This window comes from Triturus cristatus, chromosome 6 (genome assembly GCF_964204655.1).
Source record: "Triturus cristatus chromosome 6, aTriCri1.1, whole genome shotgun sequence".
Lineage (NCBI taxonomy): Eukaryota > Metazoa > Chordata > Amphibia > Caudata > Salamandridae > Triturus > Triturus cristatus.
The window spans coordinates 1,266,010,934-1,266,033,753 of NC_140589.1; the positions used below are offsets into that span (position 1 = coordinate 1,266,010,934).

Consider the following 22,820-nt stretch of genomic DNA (forward strand, 5'->3'; position numbering starts at 1 on the left):
CAAAGAATGTGTTACATGGGCAAGATATATAGACGATATGTTTGTGGTCTGGAATGGCAGCACTGAGCAGGCCAATGAGTTTGTCAAAACCATCAATGAAAATACTTTTAATCTTCAATTCAGCAGTAGAATTGAAAAATAAATGATTGAATTTTTAGATCTCAAAGTAGTGGTTGTAGGACAGCGATTAGAAAGTTATCTATTCTGTAAGGAAACTGCCAGGAATAGCCTGCTACATGCAGATAGCTGCCATCCGACTAACCTCATACGTAGTATCCCTTTGGGAGAACTACTATGGGCTAAGAGAAACTGCAGCAGTGCCCAAGGATTTGAGGCTGAAAAGGAGACAATGATCAAACATTTTCTCGAAAGGGGTTACTCTTTAAAAGACATTTCCAAAGCCTGTGAAGAAGTCAATAAGAGAACGAGGAATGAACTTCTTCAAGTCAAATCATCCCAGTTAAATAAAAACATGTCTGAAAGTAAAACTAGGTTTATCACCACCTATTCTAATCAGGCACATGAGGTTAGAGAATGCCTTCTAAAATTTTGGAAAGTCCTTAAAACAGACAATGATATTGCGTCAGCAATTGAACATTATCCCCAGGTGACATATGGTAAGGCCAAATCCTTAAAAGATACGCTATGTCAAAGTATGGTGATGTCTATGCCCAAGTTTACTAACCCGGTACAGGGATTCTATACATGTCAAAAATGTAAAGCCTGTAAATACAGTAAAAATTGTAAACCGGTCATTGTCAGCTAACGCAAAACCCTTTTCAATAACTAAACATGTCTCATGCAACACTGACCATGCTATATATGCCCATGCAACAAATATTACATAGGCAGTACAATCCATCCTGCTAAAAAGAGGGTCCTTGAACATCTGAGGGCCATCACCGGAGAAGATAAACAATATCCAATAGCCAGACGTTTTAAAGCAGATCAACAACAGAACACGAGTTTACGCTCATTCTGTGTCCTTGACACTATTCCTTTGAGAGAGAGAGAGAGAGAGAGAGAGAGAGGTGGCAACACAGTCCTTGAATTGAGACGGTTAGAGTCAAGGATGATAATAGAATATCAGACAGTACAGCCTCTGGGGCATAACCTTGACGAAGAACTCTCGGTTCACTTAAGTTAACTTTAATATAGGTGAGCCTCTGATCCTCTTTTCAACGCATAGTTGACTATTAATGTTGGGATATCTTGGGTGGCTATCTTTTTTCCTAATTTGCTGTTAGTATCTTTTGTGATTTTTAACATCATAGTATTTGAGTCAGTTTGTGACATTGTTTTTATTATGCATATTTTTTTCAGATCTATCACCTTGTGAGCATTGACCAATAAGTTGGAACAACTTAGACAAGAAGAAGGACCATCAACGGCTTTTTTTCTATAATTAGATATGGAAATGATTCTAGCTTGCCATCAGTTATTTACGCTAAATGACTTTTTTCTCGATTATAAAGATCCGTGTAAACGGAACACCGGTTACCATTTGTCCACTGTGGCTAGATTCAGAATGTGATAGTGGTATTTCCCTCGTATCCTAATGGGCTCCTGCACACCAGTGCAAAACATGATTTAGCCAGTTTAATATTGGTCTGGACTAATATGCGCAAACGTTTTTGGCGCTGTTGAAATGTTTAATCACTGTCAATATGGTGTAACAAACAAACAATTAAGGTACGGAGCCCTCAATGATTAGCGAGGTAATCTAAAATACTCATACACACTGGTGTTTAAGACTGTTACCGGCATAAGCGATTGAGAACAATAAAGTTCTCCCAATACAACTTCGAGAAAAAAGACGCAGACCCGTTATCTTTGGGTCTGATTATACTGTATGTGTTTGAAATGTTTCCAACAATGCAATTTGTTTATACGATTGACACGCAATCTGGGGCAATATTTTGTTGTCAAAATGTATTCAATTCTTCTCACAAATGGTGGTCTGTTTTCACGTTCTTTGCACTGAAGTCACAGGTCACGTGACGGGTATTTAATGGTTTGTTTCACAATGCCTCGGCACTCGTGAACAAGGAAATTAGTTTTTCCGAAACGCGTAGTGTCGTGTTTGTTGCCTGAAAATAAAATTCTGCCTAAAAGCATTTGGGTGCCGTGAAACGTTGTTTTCCTGATAAGAACGACAATGGATTGTTGGAGGTAGATGTATATATATGCATAAGTTAAAATTGTGGAAACTAACCAAATGCAAATTCATTTTTCACAGAATGTAAAAATATAGATGCAGATAAACAGACAAATACCAATATATTGAACAAAAAAGAAACACGTGGAAATGGAAAAATAGAATTTAAACTGGAAAGTTTGTTTAGCAAGGCACGGCAGGCACAATAAATCTGAGTAGATATGGATGCCAGCAGATACTTTAGGAATACATTAGAACTATATTAAACTCAATAGTACACAATGATATGGAACACACAGCTAGTTTCTAGGTTCAAGTAGTTTACCAGTGTTTGGTTAGGATGGTTTAAGCTTAGTAATTTATAGTGACTTTGATAGTTATCTTATTTTGGTTGGCCATGTTTCTTGGTTTTGACCACATTTAATTATTTTCAAGAGAAAAAAATAAAACAACTGGGCAAAGGGAGTAAGCTATGTCTGAGAATAACTTATGTCCACTGGAACTGGAGAAGGCTACCACCCAGAACCACACAGGCTTGAAAAGCTCACAAAAACCTCTGCACTGAACTAACCATAGGATAAACAGCCAAATAATGTTCAGTTCTAACAGCCAAATAATGTTCAGTTATAGAATCAAAAAAGAAGTACAATCATGACCAACCATGGTTCACAGTCCACTGCCTATCAGGAGGAGCCCGGTTAGCAGGTGCCAGGATGTGTGTCCAGTAAACCAGATTGAAAGGGAAATCACAAGGCCACCCAGGAAGACACAGACAGCTTAAAAGATCCCTATATATACATAAGGGAAAGACTTGGTCCAATGAGACAGACGTGGGGAAAAGGACATCATGGCATGACAGCAAGTGTTTGTGAAGAAACCTCTTCCCATTTAAAACACGCAAACCACTAGGGGAAAAAACACTAAGCGAGCCAAAAATTATACAGGGACCTAAATGTTTTATTTAAACCAAATTAAGGAGCTCAAAAGCTTGTTTTGTTTCAGTCGGTATTAGACTTGTGACCGACTGCACACACTGGCTGCATTTATTGTGCTGGATAGACTTTGGCCTGTTGGGAACTAATTTGCACATACGGTGGAGCTCTGCCACAGTTTGGATATTCCAGAAAAATATATCCAGGATCAGATGCGTTGCTGGTCTATTAGCCCCAGCCGATTCTGTGACGTATATGCTAGTAGATGTGGATGAAGACCTTATTTTTCATCTAAAATCCAATATGGGAGTTTTATAACTCACTTTTTAGCTGCCTGAAAACTAACAGTAACCCACTTGTGTATGTACACAAGCCTCCGATTCTTGAAGCTTTTAATTAATAAAATATGGAAACTATTCTCTTTGGAGACAATAACTCATTGATAACAGGCATGAAAATCTGAGCAAGTAAGTGATGCCATCATAGAATAAGTACAATCTAAAAACCTTTGCTTCTCATAGTAAATAATCTCTTTTGAACACAATCTTGAATTTGATATATGCAATCAAAGCTGAAGCTCCTCTTTATGTTGCTTCTTTACAGCCTTTTTGTTTCCAACCACATGCCACTGGTTCCTAGCAATGTGAGTTTACAACATGGGTACTCGAAAAACACACTTTTGGGTTGTGCCAGAGGACAGCATCATTGCAGTGACACTTCCAATCTCAATCCCTTGTTTGTTTTATTCTTTTTTTTTTTTTTTAAATGGCACATAAGGGCTGTATCACACAACTTTTATTAACTATTCTATCTGAGATTGGTTAATATAAAGAAAAAAATGATCACCTAATTTTGCAGGCGCAAGCATCCATGCTAGTCTGTGCCTACAAAATGACGCAACTGTCACATCATAGTACCTATATATATATATATATATTTTTTTTTTTTTTATCATTTTCAGCCATGCTACATAGCAGTTGGGCTGCTATACACGATGGCTATAAATCATTGCCAATTGGTGTCTTACATGAGACCTATAGCCTTTGTCAATGCTTGTTCAATTAAGCTGCTTGTATTACATTATAAATACAATTACATGCAAGTTAAAGTCCACATTTTAGTTACAGAATATTTTGCTCTTTTTAGCTATCTGACTAGCCTCTTCCAACACCCACTGACCCCGCCCCATCATACTATCAATCAAGGTTCCCTTACATTTTTATGCACTTTTCAGGAATGAGCAGGGCTACCTTGAAGAAAGTACAAGCTAGGCTGGCTATAGAAACAAAGCCCATTAGCAAAACAGCACAGAAACATATCCTAACAACACAGTTTTTTTGTTTCTTGAATTTGTTTCTAGTCACTTCAGCTTGCTTTATGAATAGGCCAGCCAATCTCATTAAACAAGCTACACTGGCTAACACAATCATTAGAAAAAACAACACTTAGAAGCTTTCTCTGCTACGCTCTCCTTTTACCATGGGAGATCCCAGAGGAATATCTGCTGGCCGAAAGGGAAGGTGGGCCTGGCTGTCAGTGGCCCATACTTTGAGAACCACTGGTTTACAAAACTGATTGTCCTTCTGTGCGACTGGTATTTCAGGCTACACTGCAAATCATCCACTGTGTTTACACTTGTGACACCAATTTTAACGTTTGTAATTATCATGCTAAGAGTCTACTAAGGGTACTACTTGTATAATGTAACAAGATGGATACTTACCTGTCAAGAGTAGTTTTGCAACTTGAAAGATTTTCCGGATTCACATGCTGTGCATTCTTCCGACATCTAGTGGTTGGGTCTGGAATCTTCTTGTTAGTTCTCTTTTTTTGTGTGTTGGGCGTCATCTGTAGCCATTTGGTGCCATGTCAGGCCTCCCATGACATCAGACGTGTGCCCCTGTGCTTAGTTATTTAAGGCATCCCGAATAGCTCCCCCTCTTCGTTTCGCCTCATTTTTCAGTGAGGAGGAGGGTCGCATGCAAATCCAGAAAATGCTTCAAGCTGCATAACTATGACTGGCAAGTAACCATTTCATTTTGCAGCACAAATCCTTTTCTGGATTCAGAAGCTGTACTTTGATTTTATAGCAGTATCTTTGGTCATTCTTGGAGGTTGGATTAAAATGAGGTTGAGTTTGTGAATAGGTGTTTCAATACTCTTTGTCCACTTGGATGTCCATGCAATAGTGTTTGTGAAGGTTTGGATTGATTACCGTGTGGCAGCTATACTTATGTCGTTTTTTGGCACATTTGTTAGGAAAGCCAGGATAGCTCCTTTTTAGATCGATTCTGAGTCAGCGTGCATGCGCTACTCTGGCGATCTCCTGTACTAGACTAAAGGGAGGACCTGGTTTGGCACTTCGGGCTGGACTGTTCCCATGAGGCACACGGTCAACACTGATTTGCATATGGCCAGGTCTAAACTGGGGTGGCATGGTGAGCAAAAGAATGATGGATTTAACCCAGATCTCTTGACTGGGGGTGAATGTTTTGATTTGTTCTGCATTACGTCCATCAATTGTGTCTCTTTTGCTTTCTCGCCTAAAGTGTGCCAGGTATGCCCAGATGTGGGTCCTGGGCTCACTGTGCCACTGAAATCAAGCTATCCTGGCTGAAGAGGGGTGAAACCCCAAAACCGGTCCTAGGATGCTTGTTTCTGGTCCAGTGAGGACCTGGTTTGACAGTTCGGGCTGAACTTTTCCCATGAGGCACAGGGTCAAGACTGATTTGCATATGGCCAGGTGAATGTTTTGATTTGTTCTGCATTCCGTCCATCAATTGTGTGTCTTTTGTTTTCTCGTACTAGACTATGGAAGAGAAGTCCCGCCCACTTTCCGCCAATATTTGTAATTGGCTTCTGTCTTTGTCCTTCGTAAATGCAGGCTTCTGATTCAGTAATTGGTTTGTTAGTCCCTCCTTAGTACCGCGTTTTCTTCATGTGTAACCTCCCATAGCTACTGGCCCCCTTTACTTCCATTGTTACACAGTACGTTGTTATTAGTCTGCAGGCACCATTTTCTTTTTTCCTACTGGTCCGCCGCCACAAGAGGAAACACGAGCAGTTCTTCCCCCCCCCCCCATGCGTACGCAGGCCAGCCATGCTGACCCTGTCCCTCCTCAGACACCCAGAGGTAGGGCTTGGTTCTCGGGAATATTGCGTCGACCTCAATGCCGCCGCCACAAACTGAAAACCAAGCAGGCTGCCCCCCTCTTCTATAGGAATCACGTAAGGCGCAATCTTGTTTGGCAATATTCATATAGAGTTACCCAATTGTCATTAAATGTGGTTTCAGGTTTAGCAAAAGAGCATGCCTTTACTCTGTGGGCAAACACGAGAAGCTGTTCCTTTCAGCCCATTTGCTTTCATTGCTCCCAGGCTATTGGGATTCTGCAGTGGTTTCAGTGCTCCAGAGCTTTTGCCAAAAGGTTTCTGCTGAGTTGCTTTGTGCTGCAATTTCTTCATATAATGATCTTGTTGAGTGGAAGAAATGGCTCTGAAATGATAGGTAATCTAGCGCTTAATTTCCTTTTCTACCAAAGTCCTGCAGGTGAATTGGCTTTCAGGGTTAAGGTGCAGCGCATCGCCTCCAGAGTTCAGCGGGGGCAATGGGTGGCTTCTAGTCGGGGACTTTCTGCACCTCTGTTTTCACAATTTCAACTGTGTGGCGAAATACCGATGAGAGTAAATTGTGGTGGGCTGCCCATGATAATATAAAGCGTTGCACACCGCACCTCTGCAGTTTCCAAGCGCCGTCACAGATGTTACTATTGATAATAGTCAGGAAGTGGGTTATTAATTTTGTGCAGGAGGGACACTTACCTACACAGTTCTAGGTTAAAAGCTGCTCACCCCTATCTCTGGCACAAGTAGCAAGCAGTGTCCAAGAAATGTGTTTGAAGTTCAAGCTGACTTGGGGTTACTGACCTGGGGCCTGACCCATGTGATAGGATATGCTGATGACTTCCTTTTGTATGTCCGTGACGCAAATATGGACTTGTCTGTCATAGCACAGGAGTTTTCTGACTTTGCGGCTCTTTTGGGCCTTAAGGTGAACTAGCCTAAATCTTGTATCTTTTCTCTCCAAAAAATCTGCAGGCTTCCCCTTAAAATGCATCTAAACCCCAGGCTGCAGGTAAAAATGGTTACATTTAGATAGCTAGGGGTCAACGTTTATCACTCTCTGCAGATTTGTGTGATGGCAACCCGGGCAAAGCAATGCAAGTGCTCTGGTCAACATTTGACTTTCTGGTAATCTTTACCTTGTTCAGCTGACTGGGAATGTGGATTTGGTAAAAATGGTGATCCTCCCTCATATACTTTAATATTCTACCAATCTTCCCCTCCTCATCCCATTTCTTCTTTAAACAACCAGATTCATCCTTGTTGCTTTTCTTTAAGTCTCTGGGCAATGCAGCGTGGCCCTTACTACACTGAAAGTCCTGGTGGAGGCGTCAGAGTTAGCCCTCCCAGACTGAACGCTATTATCTGCCTGCGCAGCTGCAATGGATAGTCCGCTGGCTCTTCTGGCCCTCTTTTTATGAGACAGGGCTCTCCAAGGTTGACTTTCAAGATGGTTTATTGCACTATATCTTGTTCCCTTCCACTTGCTTGGATCCTTGGGCTACGGGCTTGTTTCACACAGAAGTGTCATGTTTAGCTATAACAAACCAGATCTCTTGGGCTAACTTCAGAAGCACATGCAACCTTGTCCCTCCTTGCTTGTTCAAATAGAACATTGTGGTTGTGTTGCTCGTCTAAATTTACACTATCCTTCCACTCACGTATGTCTGAAAAGCCTTTAGGGCCAGGAAGACTGTCTGTAGTTCCAGGCCATTTATGTGTTGCATCGCTTCTTCCACTTTCAAAAGCCCTTTGATTTTTAGTTACCCGTGTGTGCACCTGATCCAGTGTGGGATGCATCCGTGGTGATCATCACTGTCAAAGTTGGTGGAGTGAAAGCTCTGCCCAGTTATGTTCTCCAGGGTTTTACCATGTCATCTCTCCTTCACTCTTTGTGTTACAACTACTAACGAGATCTCTCCAACTACCCCTTTGCCTGTTACCATTGGTTTAATTTCAACTTTTGTAATGGTCTTGTGTAGTGTTGTGAGTGGGATCAGTAGAATGCATGAGGCCATCCTGCCCATCAGCTTCCCCACAGTTCTCACAGTCGGAGACTGACCCTTGTGATAGCAGCAAGCCTGTTCTGTGATGGATTAATTCCTCTTGAGGGTAGGGAAGGCTCTCGCCTCCGGTGTTGATTCTTGTCCCGAGGAAAATCGTCTCTCTAACCCCCCCCCTCCCAGCTCCACTGAAAACATTTCTAAGTTGATCATGAACCCTAGTCTGTGAAGCATGGCCATGAGTGTTCTAGCTGGTAAGCTGGCTGTGGTTCTGGGCTTTGAAAGTTTCCTCGGTCTGCGGGTCTTCTCATTGGGGTTGCTCCTCTTCTAGGATGACCCAGGAACTGTAGTGCCCCCAGTGCCCACCTTTGCAGTGTCACGGTCTTTTTTAATCTGCTGCACCGTTTCATCTACAGCAGTTTGCAAACAGGTTCTCTCCTGAAAAAAGTATATTTATGATGTTCGCCTGAACCTCATTCCGGAAACCAGACACCAAAAACTAGGCATGTCTCCGTATGGATGTTACCATTACCAGCTGCCTGCTGGCCGTGTCTGCCACATCCAATACCTATTTTAAGCATGTGTTGGTGATTATTTTGCGCTTACCAGTGGGTGGTATTGCTCTGGTAGGTGTTTCAAGATTTTACCAGCCTCTTCTCTGCAGCAGTGGGCATAAAAGTTGAGAAGTGCATTTTTAGTTGTGATACTCCAATGTGTCACAGCTCCGCTCTCTACTTTATAACCTATCGTCTCCACTCTTTCTCGGAAGGTGGTCCCATAGATGCTGGGATACTGGCTTTCTTCCTTGTTGTAGCCATAATGATGGACTCTGCCACACATTGCCCTTGATGTATACAGAGTATTTGGAGGAGTGATTATACTATTTATCCATTCTCTTTGTTTTGCAGCTTTGCATGATGCTGGTTCCCAGGGAGCTTCCCTTCCCTGATCCAGGACGCTTCACAGCATGGGGCGCAGTGGTGTTTGATCTGGGATAGTAGAAGTATTTCTAGGAGGATACAGGCCTGCATTCTCTCTTCCAAAAGTACCCTGCATCTATCTGCTGCTCCAATTACAACAGCAATATCCATTGCAATGTCGACTGGTGATGGACTCGAGGGGTATGTGTCAACAGCCTCCTCCAGTGAATCAGTTTTGAGGTCCTCCCACTGCTTGTCACCCCTTTCAGTGTCTTGAATGATACCCTGGTCTTCTGTGTCCTTCTCATACAGGAACATCCCTTGTTCCTCTTCTGAGGCTCTGGGGTTGCTTGTGAATCGAGCTCACCGTGAGCTTCTTTCTCCTCACTCTTCTCCCCAGAAGGCTTCGAAGAAATCTTTAATTGAGGCATTGAAATCCTACTTTGTTTGTAGGATCAATGGCATTTCTGCTTCAAACAGTCTCTTTCTCTCGACTTCGAGGGCTTGTTCTTGGGTGACCAGAGCCTTCAACACCCTTTTCTTCACGTCCATCATGTCTTCCTTGGCTCTGTCATCCACATTTCAATGTTTCTCGAGACCATCGGTGGGTCTTTTACGGGACTTGTGGGGTTCTTTAGTTTTCAACTTCCCTTCAGTTACTGAGTGTTTTGTCACAGAGGTAGCCTTGTGTCACTTCAAGTTTGAAGTCTTCTGCTCAGCCCCAGAATGTTTTCCGGTTATACATGCTTATGTTTGAGGTTCTACCCTACTTGGGCTTCTTTGTTGGCTACTTTGCTTTGATTTTGCTGACTACTTCTACTTTGGCGTAAGAGCATTCCACTTGATCGACCTTGGTGTCCTCGATGTTGTCCCATTTGTCACTCAGTCAGTGGTCCCTCAGTAAAGAGCTCTCTTTCTTTCATGTCTGCATGATAGCACGGTGTTCTCCCCTCCACTTCTCCCTTGCTCTCACGGTCTTCGGTGTGAATTCATCAGACAGAGGTTGCAGACTTCGTGGTAGTCCTTCTGGGCAAACTTTTAGTGGCACTCAGGGCAGAACCTAGAGGGAGTATTTTCCATTTCCTGAGGTGGTTCTCTCTCCCCTTCCATGCATTCTCTGACAGCATGATTGACGACTTACGCAGTCCGCTTGTTACTCCTTATTAGAGGACCAACAAGATGATTTCAGGCCTAACCACTAGACAGTGAAATAATGTACATGTGATTCCAGGAAAGGATTAATGCTGCAAAACGTCTGTTTCTGCTATGTATTACTGAAGAAATAAAGGATAAAAAAAAAAAAAAAGACTAGGCAAAATCAATTTAAACAGGGCTAGGAAAAATATGAACACAGCTAGTACAGTTCTGACCAGTAACCAGTGAACTTCAATGAACTAGAAATAATTGCGACACTTTATAAAATGAGGCCCGGCATGTAAGGTTGGATGGAATATATAAATTCCTGATTTAACAATTTCCAGAAACAAACAAAAAAAACATGGTTTGTGGAACAATACAATTAAGCACACAAACTCTGGGGAAAAAGACAAACCAGAGTACAATACCTGCTGGTTTGATCCCTCCGTTGGTCGGCCGAGTTTCTGAAGCAATCATTTGATCTCTCCATGATTCTTGGAAACTTATATATTCAATTGCTGCCTCTATACTACTGCTGTTAGTTTGCCTGAGGGCTCGTATAACCATTTCCTAAAAGAAAACAAATTTTTTTACTGCAGCGCTACCTCACATTCTTTTCAGGATTCGCTTTAAATTTCATGTGACACTGGTCCTCAGTTTTCTAGAAATGTGTACAGAAAAATTCTTGAACAGCAGCAGCACAACTTTCAGCTCTTCTGAGTGCCATGTCTCCCTCGCTCCCAAAGATGTGCACTATTTCTTGCACATCTACCCATGCTGGGTACCCATATATCCTCAGTTAAAGAACTGTAGCATAATTAGAGCTATAATACCACTGAGAGCCTGTGAATCAATCACAAACCTGAGCTCTGACACATAAGAACTTGTAAAGTAATCAACCAAGTACTCTTTTTATGCTTCACATATAAGTTTAACATTTGTTATGCTGACCACCCTTGAATGACATATATATCTCATACTGGTGGTCACCAGTATGTAGTTATTGTTTGTTCTGCTTTTCCATAGAAGGAGGGTTTTTTGGCTTGCTAATAACTTTGGACCTGTTAGCAACACGCGGTTTAAACTGCTGCAGTACAACGTGATACATAAGGTTTACTTTTCCCCTAGTAGGTTATATGAAATATACCCGGGGCATTCTTCTAGGTGCCTCTGATATGCAGAGGACGGGGTGCAGAATTCTTATATATGATCTGGAGGGGGGGGGGAACAGAACATAGATGATTACTAGAAGTCAGTTCTCGCATCATGGGCACAGCCTTAGGGTGGACAATCCCCAGGGAGGTGCGTCTTTGTCTGTTGGGTTGTAGGCCCATTAAGAAAAAGAAGACGTTAAGTAGGAATTTTTTTATCCTGGGGCTGGTTTTGGCAAAGCATGGAAGAACTGCTATGGGGTGGCTGTCATCAAGTACGCCAAATACTAATGACTGGCTGAAAGATACTGTTGAATGGGCGAATGCTGAGGAGAGCCAAATGCGCAGGGACAATAAACTCGCAGATGGCCTACGGGCCTGGGCAGCGATGCTCACCGAGCTGTTAGCTCCCCTAGATGAGTTGGCGTCTTGGGAATGTGAGTGGTTACAGACGAGGAGGTAACATGGTTATAATCAGGGTTATAAAATGAATTCTAGCTTATGCTTTGCAAATGTTCTACTTGAACTGTTGCTCTCCGTTCTGTCATGGGAAATTATCAACATTGCACTGTACCAATACATTGTACTGAGACTCTGTTAGAGAGCTTTGGGGGGGGGGGGGGGGGGGGGGGGGGTGTCACAGGAGATATTTTCTTGTTTACATATTGTGTTGATATCAACTTTGTCAGTTTTGGTACTTTAAGTATGAAAATGCCAATAAAAACCTAGACTTTAAAAAAAAAAATGAAAAAAAAAAAACGCACCATTTGACAAACCTCCACAAAACTTTAAAAAAGTGTATTCACTTCCTGGAAAGTTTGGGGGTGATCCGTCAAGCAGATGCCAAGAAAAAAAGGGGGTCCCAAAACCAAAATCTCCATTCATTTTCCATAGGCTTCTTTAAGACAGGTTTTATCAAAAACTGCTGAACAGAATTACACCAAATTTGGCAGGAAACTAGATCTTTGTTCGCCAGTTGTGCTTTTTGTGATTTGTCGTAAATTCGTTCAGTAGTTTTTAGGTCTCGCTGAGACAGCGAAAGCTGTCTCTTTGAGACATTTTGTAAGTGGGTTTTCAAAAGTGCTACCCACATGGTTTTGCTGGCCTAGAGCTTGAGTGCACGATGACGTGCACGTGCACAGCTGCTCCTCTGCTCCTTGCATTCCCCCCTCCCTTCTCACCCAGCTCTTTGATGCTCTGCTCGTATCTTCCTCCTCCCTGGGCGTGAAGGGAGACAGGGCCATCCTGCTTGATTAATGGCTTTGCATTGCCATGTGTTCCAGCAATAAACATGCCCGAGGCGCCAGCCGAGCCAAAGGCACACGGAGACATTCTCTTTACCCTCGTTAGTCCCTGTATCTCTTTTTCATTCAGAAGCTCTTGCTTTTCCTACCTTTCTGCCCAGCGATTTGCTGGTTCCTTTTTGGGGCCACGAGGAAAAGTGGCAAATTATGGCAGCATTCTCATGATGTAAAAGCTCTGATACTGCCAGTCTTCATGTTTACCCAGGTTTTGGGTTACACTAAGGTTCCGATTTTGTCACCTTTCTGCAAATCTATATAGACTTGATTACGAGCTGAGCAAAATTTCCTTATGGAATTCTGCTCCGCTCAATTATGATTGAACCCTTGTTCTTGCACTTGGATTTTTTAAAACAACAGACATGATTTTACCAGAAAGAAAATCTGGCTGGTAAATGCGCTTTTCAAACTGGCCAGACCCATTTTCTTGCCACTAGTCAACCCTCAACCACAGCACAGTGGGAGCATTTAAAGCTCCTCCTCGCCAGACCCCAGTCACCCCGTCCCCCCTCACCATGCAGCAGCTCCCCAGCTCAGATTTATGATTGCCCGGAGCAAGTGGTACATGTGAGCGATGATCCCCACAGAAATGGGACTGCTGTGAGCCATTCCGCCCTCTAAAACCAATCAGCTCTGTTATTTCTCATTCCAGTGGGATGAACTCGTAATTGCATGGTGCTAGTGGTTGTTACTGCACAGTACTGGTTTATACGGGTGTAGATGTACCACCCCGCCAGTGTTGTGGTTGTTCCAGGTTAGGAATGCCCTGGGTGGGTTTATGCAAATCCACAAGATCAAATGTTTAAGCTTATTCACAAACTCCTACATTGGAAAACGTTCGATATTTACTCTTGAGAAATGCAGGTGTAAAAAGGTTTTCATTGTGAGATAAAGGGGATGTAGGAAAAGTGAATTTGCAATTGTTCAACTGATTTTTACATGAGTAAATATACATGTATGTATTTGTTCATTCCGAAATTGATATCAAAGGTTTTCTAGGGATTCAGGTCTATTTTTATAAACTGTTGTGAATTATGGAAGTTGTAAATCGACACTAATGCTGGGACATATGCCTACTGATGCACTTGGGTGGCTTTCTTTTTTTTTAAAAAAAACGACAAATCTCTTTATTAAATGATGCCTCTAAGAAAAGGTATTTCAAGTTTCAAATCAGTTTAACAAAACATTTTATTCACGTTGAACTTTTCTGGGTACATTTTATTTTGAAAGTTATCAATAATTTTCCTTTTGTGCTTCTGCATGTATTTTCATATAATCTGGGAGCATTATAAGTAGCGTCAAATTGTCAAACTTTGCTAACGTAAGTAGGTATTTCTATACTAGAATCCCCTGTCGCTGAAGCAAGCTTACCTGACCGAGTTTTCTTGAATATTCCATTTTTGGCTCTAGTGGAATATTCCACTCGTCCAGATTGCTGGGGGATTTGATTTTTAGGTGATCACCCTTCCTGATCATCTCCCTGATCACTAATGAGTGATAGGATTGATAGGGTTGGCATGGTTGCCCATGGGCTCCGTACTTTAATGCCTTCAGAACCGCCCCCAGTGTCAGTGCTTGTGGCCAGATTTTCATATCTTTTCTCCTATCGCTGTTCAGCCCTTTTAACTTTTGCTTCAAGAGGCGTAGAAATTTTAAAAGTGTAGTATAATGTTTTTAGGAAACCGCACAGGTAAGGAGCTTTTTGCCGAGTTCCGCTGCTGCCGTCAATGCAACAGAGACCATCAAGACCATCAGAACCATCTATCTAATAGGCCGAGGATTGTATTGGACCAACAGGGCAAGGGAGGGCAAGGCAAGGCAGGTGTTTGAAGGGCTCTAGTTTGAAGGGCTCTAGTTGGCACCCTCCTCTATATTAGCTGTGTTTTGCTGTAGATACCTCTGTGCTTCTTTGCTTCAGTGCTCCAGTCCTCAGTGCCTGAGTCTTTTGGCTATGTTCGGCAGCTGTTGGCGGCAGCACAGCGCAGCACAGCTCTCACAGAGGGTGTGTGCGGGGGTACAAAGCACAGCACAGCACAAGCGTACTCAGGTCACCCCCTCCCCCTCAAGCTTGTTCCTTCAACCCAGGATAAATCAGGCCAATTGATCAATCCAGCCAAGCCCCAGCCAGGGGGGAGCAGGGCAAACAGGGGAGAAACAGTTTAAAGCGATATGAGCAATGAGGAATTGACGCCAAGCGTCACCCTAGTTCGTGTTGACAGTCTTTTACCCCCCTTGCGCCTCTGCTGCTTTCCTCCGCTGTCCTCTGCCACCCTCAATCGCCTCAGCTGCTTGCAGTCTCGATTCCGGGGCCTTTCGGGCAGCCCGGAACAATCCCAGTATAATCTAGCCGAGGTGCCGGCACCAGAGCGTGCAGTTCGACTCGGTGGACCCGGCGGGGGTGAGCCGGGTTGGGTCGGATCCAACTGGGCGAAGAGCGAGCAGCGGCTGTGCAGACACAGGGGGAGGCCAGCCAGCCAGAGCTTCTCCGGAGCGGAGCAGCGGGAAAGGCGAGAGAAAACAAACAAACAGCTAGCCGCAGGTGAGTGAGTGAGCAGCAACAGCGTAGTAGCGCGACTCCTCCTCCTTCGCAATCCCAAATTGAGCAGGGTGTAAGAGAATGTCAGCTCTCCAGTTTCTCCAAATTCGAAGACTACAGGTAAATATGTTCGTTAACGAACCACAACAACATGTGCTAGGTCACAGGATGGCACGCAAGCACCAGTTACGTTACAGGTGGACACTTTAATTTTAGTTAGGAACGGGGAGATTAAGTGATTTACCCAGAATCACAGGATACTGAACATCCCTGCCAAGACTTGAACCAGGTTCCCCAGCTCCGAGGTAAACCGCCCTATCCGTTAAACCACATCTGCTTCCCAAACATAGAAACATTTGAAGGCCATGATCAACACAAAGTGCTTACAAACACTGACATACAGCGATTCCATTCATTTAGAGGCATTTGGGAAGAACATATTATGCATGACTTGCTTTCATCAGAAAACAAGCATTTGCAATGCAATAGGTCTCGCATTTGCGAGAGTTTAAGCTATTGACATTGTAAATGACAATGCCTTTTATATATCTGTTTTGATAACACAAAAAAAAGGCATTGTCATTTACAACGCCAATAGCTCAAACTCTTGGCAATGCAAGACCGATTTCATTTCAAAGAAGTGGCCGCCAGTGTCCCGAGCTGCTTGGAAAGTGAAAGCAAGCATGGCGCACTGAATGTTGCAGGAAAGCAGGTCAGGCATGCAGTAGGAAAACTCATTAAAGAAAATAGTGCTTACAGACTAAAAAAAGACATACTGTGTAACAACTGAAGTAAATGGGCCAGTCCTTATGAGAGGTTACAAATGAAGACAAGGCGGTACTAAGGAGGGACTAACAAGCCTATTAACGAATCCGAAGCCAGCATTTACAAAAGGACAATGAAATATATGGGTGGAGCTTCAAGTCCATACTCGAATACAGCATGCCTCGCTGAGCAGTGCTTGCCAAGGCTCGACCTAAAAATGTATACTGCCAAATTCTGATCCCAAAGAAAAAGATTCGGGAGAAGTTAAGGATTTACTTTGACACTCTTGAAAAAGCATCCTTAGGTGAACCTAGACCAATTTTCAACGATAGATGTAAGAAAATGTACTCCCCCTGAACAGGATTCAGAAGGAAAGTACCTGGGGAATGAGGCTCCCTAAAGCAATCAAATCACAGCAAATGACATAACAATGGAGCAGGATCCTGAATCAGTCTACTCCACTCTTAACTATGATGATGAAGACTAAAAGATAAATCTTGTCCTACCCTACTTTTAATTATTCTATTCTATTACTACCAAAGCTGAAGATGAAAACAACCAAACTACAGGTGCTAGCTTCGAGAAAAATTGTTTAATACAGAGTTGAAAAAAATATTAATCCCACTTAATACTGACAACTTCCAACTATGCTAAACTTTTAAGCCATATACGAATGTACCATATAACGTTTTGAGGGATTTCTTTCATGAAGGAAAGATATATAGGAATCTATATTCAGCAAGTTTATTCTGGCCATAGATCTGTGCCCTGATAACTGTTTACTGTAAGCAATGTCCTATGTGCATTTCTCAGACTTTGCTTGTCACTGAATAGGTTTCTAGGGACCAGTTCATGCCTACGCTAGGGTGCACGGATTAACTTCCCAACTAGAAAAACATCCAAGCTACACAAAAACATTCTTGTGTAGCATAAACACACCATGCAAACAATAGAAACAAATACATTTACATAGAGGCATGGTACAGTGCCAATGGCATTCTTGTTCAGAAGTAATACCACACTTAATGATAGAGCTGGAGAAACCGAAATAATTAAAACAGTTTTCAAACACAACAGCCATACTGGGAACCATCATCATATAACTTTATTCAACCTTTAAGATCATAAAAGTACATTGAAACAACAAAATAGCAACAATCATGATGTCAGAGAACCATACATAATAAAAGCAGCAGGGTTAAAAACGTGGGTAGTTTGGACAGTGTGTCTACATACTAAAACACTCCAGCACCATTTAAACAAGACAATTAGGTCTATTCATTCCCTTCTGACTACCCCAACAATGCCAACATTTTATAACAGACAAGGTTCATCAGTGCACATTTTAGCAATAAAGTACAAATTTCTTCTATCAAGCTTGAATAGCCTAGATTTTAAAATATAATCACATAACCGGAGAATAAAAACTAAAACACCACAAAAGGATCAAGCCATATAAAAACAACCATTCCATGGCCCACCCATCATCTACGTGTAGTATTTATTATTGGGGCTCCTGCACTGCCGCAAGGATACACTTTTCTCACCATAACCAGGCGCACATAAGATTTTTTCCCACTGAAAAAGTTACCAACCTGGAACAATCTGTTCTTCGAATACTGGCTACGTCCAAGTGCCTCCTAACACCCAATTCTCTGCACAGCGGCAAAAGCCATTTTTCCCCTCCAGGACGAGCTTGTGCCTATTTAGCACAAAATACTCTAGTAGGAAGTGTCAGATACCTAAGCTGCAGATACAGTTTGCAAGCTAAGTGGTGGCCAAAGTTCATCAATTGTGTTCTTACATGCAGGGAATGGTTTGAAAATTATACATTCTGTAGTTAAAATGGCTCGGTCTCCCCGAATAATATCAATTGAGAAGGACTCCCAATACATTGCTTTAAGATGCATTTTTGACAAACAGCTAAGTTCCTCCAGGCAGGCCCAGAACCTTTCAACCCCCAAGCCCCAATTTCATTAGTGTCGACTTGACAGGCGTTAACCAAGGGATTCTATGAACAACTTCGGGGGACACAAGCTCCTTTTTAGGTTTGCGGTACACACCTAGGAGCTGAAGTAGTCCAAAGCCTGTGCCAATATTGCAATGGCCTTAGCTCAGCTTTCCTAGAGATCTGCCTTAGGATCATGTCAAGATACAGTGGGATCAAAGGAGCGCTTGTGGAAGTGTGAAAAGGGACCTAATGAACATGTTTTCCGCCACAGTTAATATACATTTAGCATACCCCCAGAACTTGGAGCCATACAAGACCGCCCCCCTCGCCTTAACATCATAAATGTCTTTGGCCGAAGCAACACTTTTTAGGTCGAGCCTAGCGGCAGCGCGCATGCACTGCTCGTTCTGCGAGGCATGCTGTATAAGGGTATGCACCGACAGCCCCGTTCACTCTCCGCCCATATTTGTCATTGGATTTGTGTCATTGTCCTTCTTAAATAGTGGCTTCCGATTTGTAAATGGACTTGTTAGTCCCGCCTTGGCACCGCCTTGTCTCCATTTGTTACGGCCCATAACGACTGGACCTTTTACTTGGCTTGTTACACGGCCTGCTTTGTCTAGGGGGTGAGCACTATTTTTAGGTCTCGCCTGACCCAGCGCATGCGCTGGTCTGGCGAGACTTATTGAGAGGGCTCCAAAAAGTGCTACCAGGCCAGGCTAGAGGTACAGTGCATGTGCGCGGGAGCGCGCGCCGCGCTTTACCGCTATTACTTTCACTTTCGCGGCCATACGGCCGCTTCGATGTTTGATCGTGATTGCGATTGCGATCACTTTCACTTTCGCGGCCGCATGGCCGCTTTGCATCGCCAATAGGTCTCGCTTTTGGGACCTTATAAGTATTTAGTTATGCAACTGTTGCATAGCTAAACACTTATAAGGTCCCAAAGGCGAGACCTATTGGCTATGCCAGTGCTTGTTGTTATTGGCACTGATGGGGACAATGGCGGCTGCAATTTTGGGAATTTGCATAATGAGCGCAGCGCCCGCTTTGGGGACACCACGACCCATTTTAATTATCTTCCATGCACTTCTGGGACACCGCGCTCTGTTTATTTGTATTTTTTTTTTTACTTTCATAGTGAGTGCGGTGCCAGCTTCAGGGGCACCGCGCCATATTTATTTATACTTTAAAACTAAGCACTGCACTGCTTCAAGGACACCGCTCTCGGTTTCTTTTTAGGTCTCACCTGACCCAGCGCATGCGCTGGTCTGGCGAGACTTATTGAGAGGGCTCCAAAAAGTGCTACCAGGCCAGCCTAGAGCTACAGTGCATGTGCGCGTGCGCCGCGCTTTACCGCGATTACTTTCACTTTTGCGGCCGCTTGGCATAGCCAATAGGTCTCGCTTTTGGGACCTTAAAAGGATTTAGTTATGCAACTGTTGCATGGCTAAACACTTATAAGGTCCCAAAGGCGAGACCTATTGGCTATGCCACTGCTTGATTTTGTTTACTTTAAGTCAGAGCGTGGCGTCTGCTTCAAAGACACCAGGCTCAGTGTTAAAGTTAAAAAAGAAACTAAAAAAAAGAAACAGAGCGGGGTGTCCTTGAAGCGGCGCTGCACTCAGTTTTAAAGTTAAACAAGCATTGGCAATGCAATGGGTCTCGCATTTACGCGAGTTTAAGCTATTGGCATTGTAATTTACAATGCCAATCGCTTAAACTCGAGCAAATGCGAGACCTATCACACTGCAAATGCTTGCGTGAGTGGGTTTGATTAAAGATCTTCAATAGAACCGAAGTGTAATGCAGTAGAGAGCAATGTGAGTTTTGAAACTGCATGGTCCAGTCCATGGTTGGGGTTAATCTTAGACCCAAATAGTCAACTTGTAAACCTGTTCTATGGGGTCTGTGTTAAACAGCTTACACTTTATGGTCTTACTTCTTACAGAATTATTACGCCCCAACCAGCACACGTTACAAAACTTGTTGAAATCGTCCAGGAGATCCTGCAGGCTTTTAAGTGATTTTGAAATCAGCAGCGTATCAGCTACAAAAAGTAAAGCGATTGCACGTTGGCCTGAGATTTTGGGGAAGTCACATCCGTTCCTGCCCAGCCAATCCACTACGGCGTCAAAGTACAATAGTCGGTGAGTTGGCCCTGCTCCCGCCACCTAATCCTTGCATAATTTTCTTTGTGTAACTGTGCGAGAATTGCCAGTAGATTGGAGGGGATGCCCATCTTATCTAAGGCTCCCCACAACAGTGATCTTGGGACTAGATTAAAGGTGGCACAGAAATCGACAAAGGCAACAAAAAGGCGACCCCCGTTGATTGTTACGGCCTTCCAGCACATACAATTAAAACAGAAGATTTGATCAACTGTGCTAATGCCGTATCTAAACCCTGCCTGAAACTCAGATTATGTGTTTCTCCTTGGTCCAGTCCAAAAGATGTACTAGCACTTTTCTGCAAAAAATCTTCTACGACGTGTGTATTAAACTAATCGGACAGGACTTACTTGAGAAGCTATGTTAGCCTTTCTTCAACATTTATGTCAAGTTATTCCAAAACCTTCTATTATCTTTAGAGCACCAGGCAAAGGTTAGCTCATCCCATAGTGCATCTTCTTGTCTTAGCCACTTCTCTTTTATAAATCACAGTACAGTGGGTTTGGGATTTATTTTTAGCTTCAGCAGCTAGCAGAAGCTCTGTCATGGCCACCCTACATGATTTGGTATACCATGGGGCTTCCTTCTGCAATTTGAGAGTACTCTTTTTGCCCTGCATCAATGTCTCTCTTATATCGCGAATGGTGTTTCATGGGCCTTTTCCAGGTATGGGCCTCTCTTCATTGGGAGAAGTCCATCCAACATCCCTAGCAGGTCTTTGGCCTTGTTTACCAACTTCTCCAAGGCATCTGGGTGTTTTCAACACATCCCCACCTGATAGCTTTACCATTATTTGAGAGCCCAACCTCCCCTACTTGTGCGTGGCCTTTGGAACCTGAGGCTTGAGCTAACACAAACTCAGGGTTATATGATCGCTATTGATCCTTTCAACTACTACCATACCATGCACGAGTGGCCATCCAGTTAAACTTATTAAAGAACAGTGGATCTGGCTACAGTGGCTAGGTTGATTTTACATATGGCTGCCCTTGCCATCTGACCTAGGTCTGCCATTTACAGCCCTGAGGTCACATTTGAGGGAAAGTGTCAGCAACTGTGCAGCCCTAGGGGTCCATTTCACAATCGGAAGATCTATGGGGGGGATTTTCCATCCAGTATGCAGGTCAACTGTCAGATTTAAATCAGCTGGCACAAGTTGGCTCAAAGGTTGAATTAAAATCACTCGCTACCATGACCATACCTTTACCCTTATACTTCAAGAGGAAATCCTCCAGTGTGCTTATGGCTTTGGTTTCTTCATTCCTGTCAACCACCCGATTGTATACATTAAACAACAATAGGGAGATACCACCATGAAGGTCCACCCTAACTGCTAGCACACCCGGGACTTAAGTGGTAGTTCCCTTTCTATGCACTGGAGGTTTACCCTCACCCATATCGCTAAACCTCCCAACAGTCTTCCCCTAGGTGACTGAGTGGTGTCATTGCAGAAGGAGGAAGACCCATTACTAGTGACCAGAGTTGTGCTCCAGGTCTCCTGTAAGAGACAGGTGTCATGTCCATCTATGAACCGCCCCCACTCAGTCACTCAGCTTAGGCACATACCAGCCAGAGAAAGGAATTTGGTGAAACTGGGGATGGTGACTGTGGATGCCTCCTGCTACCCCAAGACGCTAGCCCCCTCCTGCATAAATTCATTATGGCAACTTGTCCCCAGCTGGGAACGTTTTTCCTGACTTTACGGAGAAAGGTCAACAAGAGAGAAAAAGAAAAAAAGAAAGGAAGGAAACAACAAAACAAAAATTAAAAAATTAAAAAATAAAAAGGGGAAGAGCTAGCCATGCAATAGACAGTCCGCCATCTTTGGAGTATGCAGTGCAGCTCTGCCATCAAGTGGGGTTCAGGGACCATGGATGTGAGGAGGCTTGGAAAGCAGTGTATCACTGGTTGGTGGAAGAGGAAGATCACTTAGCAACTGGTCTCCGCAAAAGAGGGACACACAATCACCTGAGATATTCTAGATATCTCTGCTCCTTATCATAGTAACAGAGATGCTGCAACCAACATCCAGCATGCTTAAGGGCTTAATTAGCAGAAGCTCCCCTCAATGAATTTCTAGTGAATGGGTTCCACTGTTGGCCAGCAGCCAATAAGTTGAGATGGTTGGTATTTGGTTACCTAGATTTCCATTATTAGCATAAGTAACCTTTCAGGAAGCGTTTCTTCCTTAGTAACGAATAGTTTCTTACCGGTCGGTGTAGTTTTGCAGCTTGAAGATCTTTCTGGATTCACTATGCTGTGCATTATTGCGCGATCTTGTGGTTGGGTCCGGATTCGTAGTCTTTTCTTTGTTTTTTTTTCTGGTTTTTTTTGTAGCCCAGGTGGGCGGCAACGACCCACCATTTGGTGCACCTCCCGTGACGTCATCGTGCTTCCTGCGGAAGTCCCACCTTTGGGGCGCCATCTTCGGGTTCTTTTTTCCTTTCTTTTTTTTTTTTAAACCCTAGGCGATTGATTAATTCTTCTTGTCCATTTTTCTGTACGTTTTCATTTCTTTTGATCTTTTCCATTTTACCCCCTCTTCCTCCAGCCTCATCTTCCTGGCGGAGGTGGGTGGGTTCGCTAGTGAATCCAGAAAGATCTTAAAGCTGCAAAACTACACCGACAGGTAAGAAACTATTCGTTTTGCAGCGTGAATCTTTCTGGATTCA

The 22,820-nt window shown here is 43.3% G+C and overlaps 1 protein-coding gene across 3 annotated transcripts in view; it reads right to left on the minus strand.

The window, feature by feature from the left end:
* Window positions 1-22,820, minus strand: part of LATS1 (large tumor suppressor kinase 1) — a 299,556-nt gene that overhangs the window by 233,786 nt on the left and 42,950 nt on the right. For all 3 annotated transcript variants that reach the window (XM_085612217.1, XM_085612215.1, XM_085612216.1), the window contains exon 3: window positions 10,702-10,843. In XM_085612217.1, coding sequence (XP_085468343.1) covers window positions 10,702-10,843 — 142 coding nt within the window. The remainder of the gene's footprint in view (window positions 1-10,701; window positions 10,844-22,820) is intronic.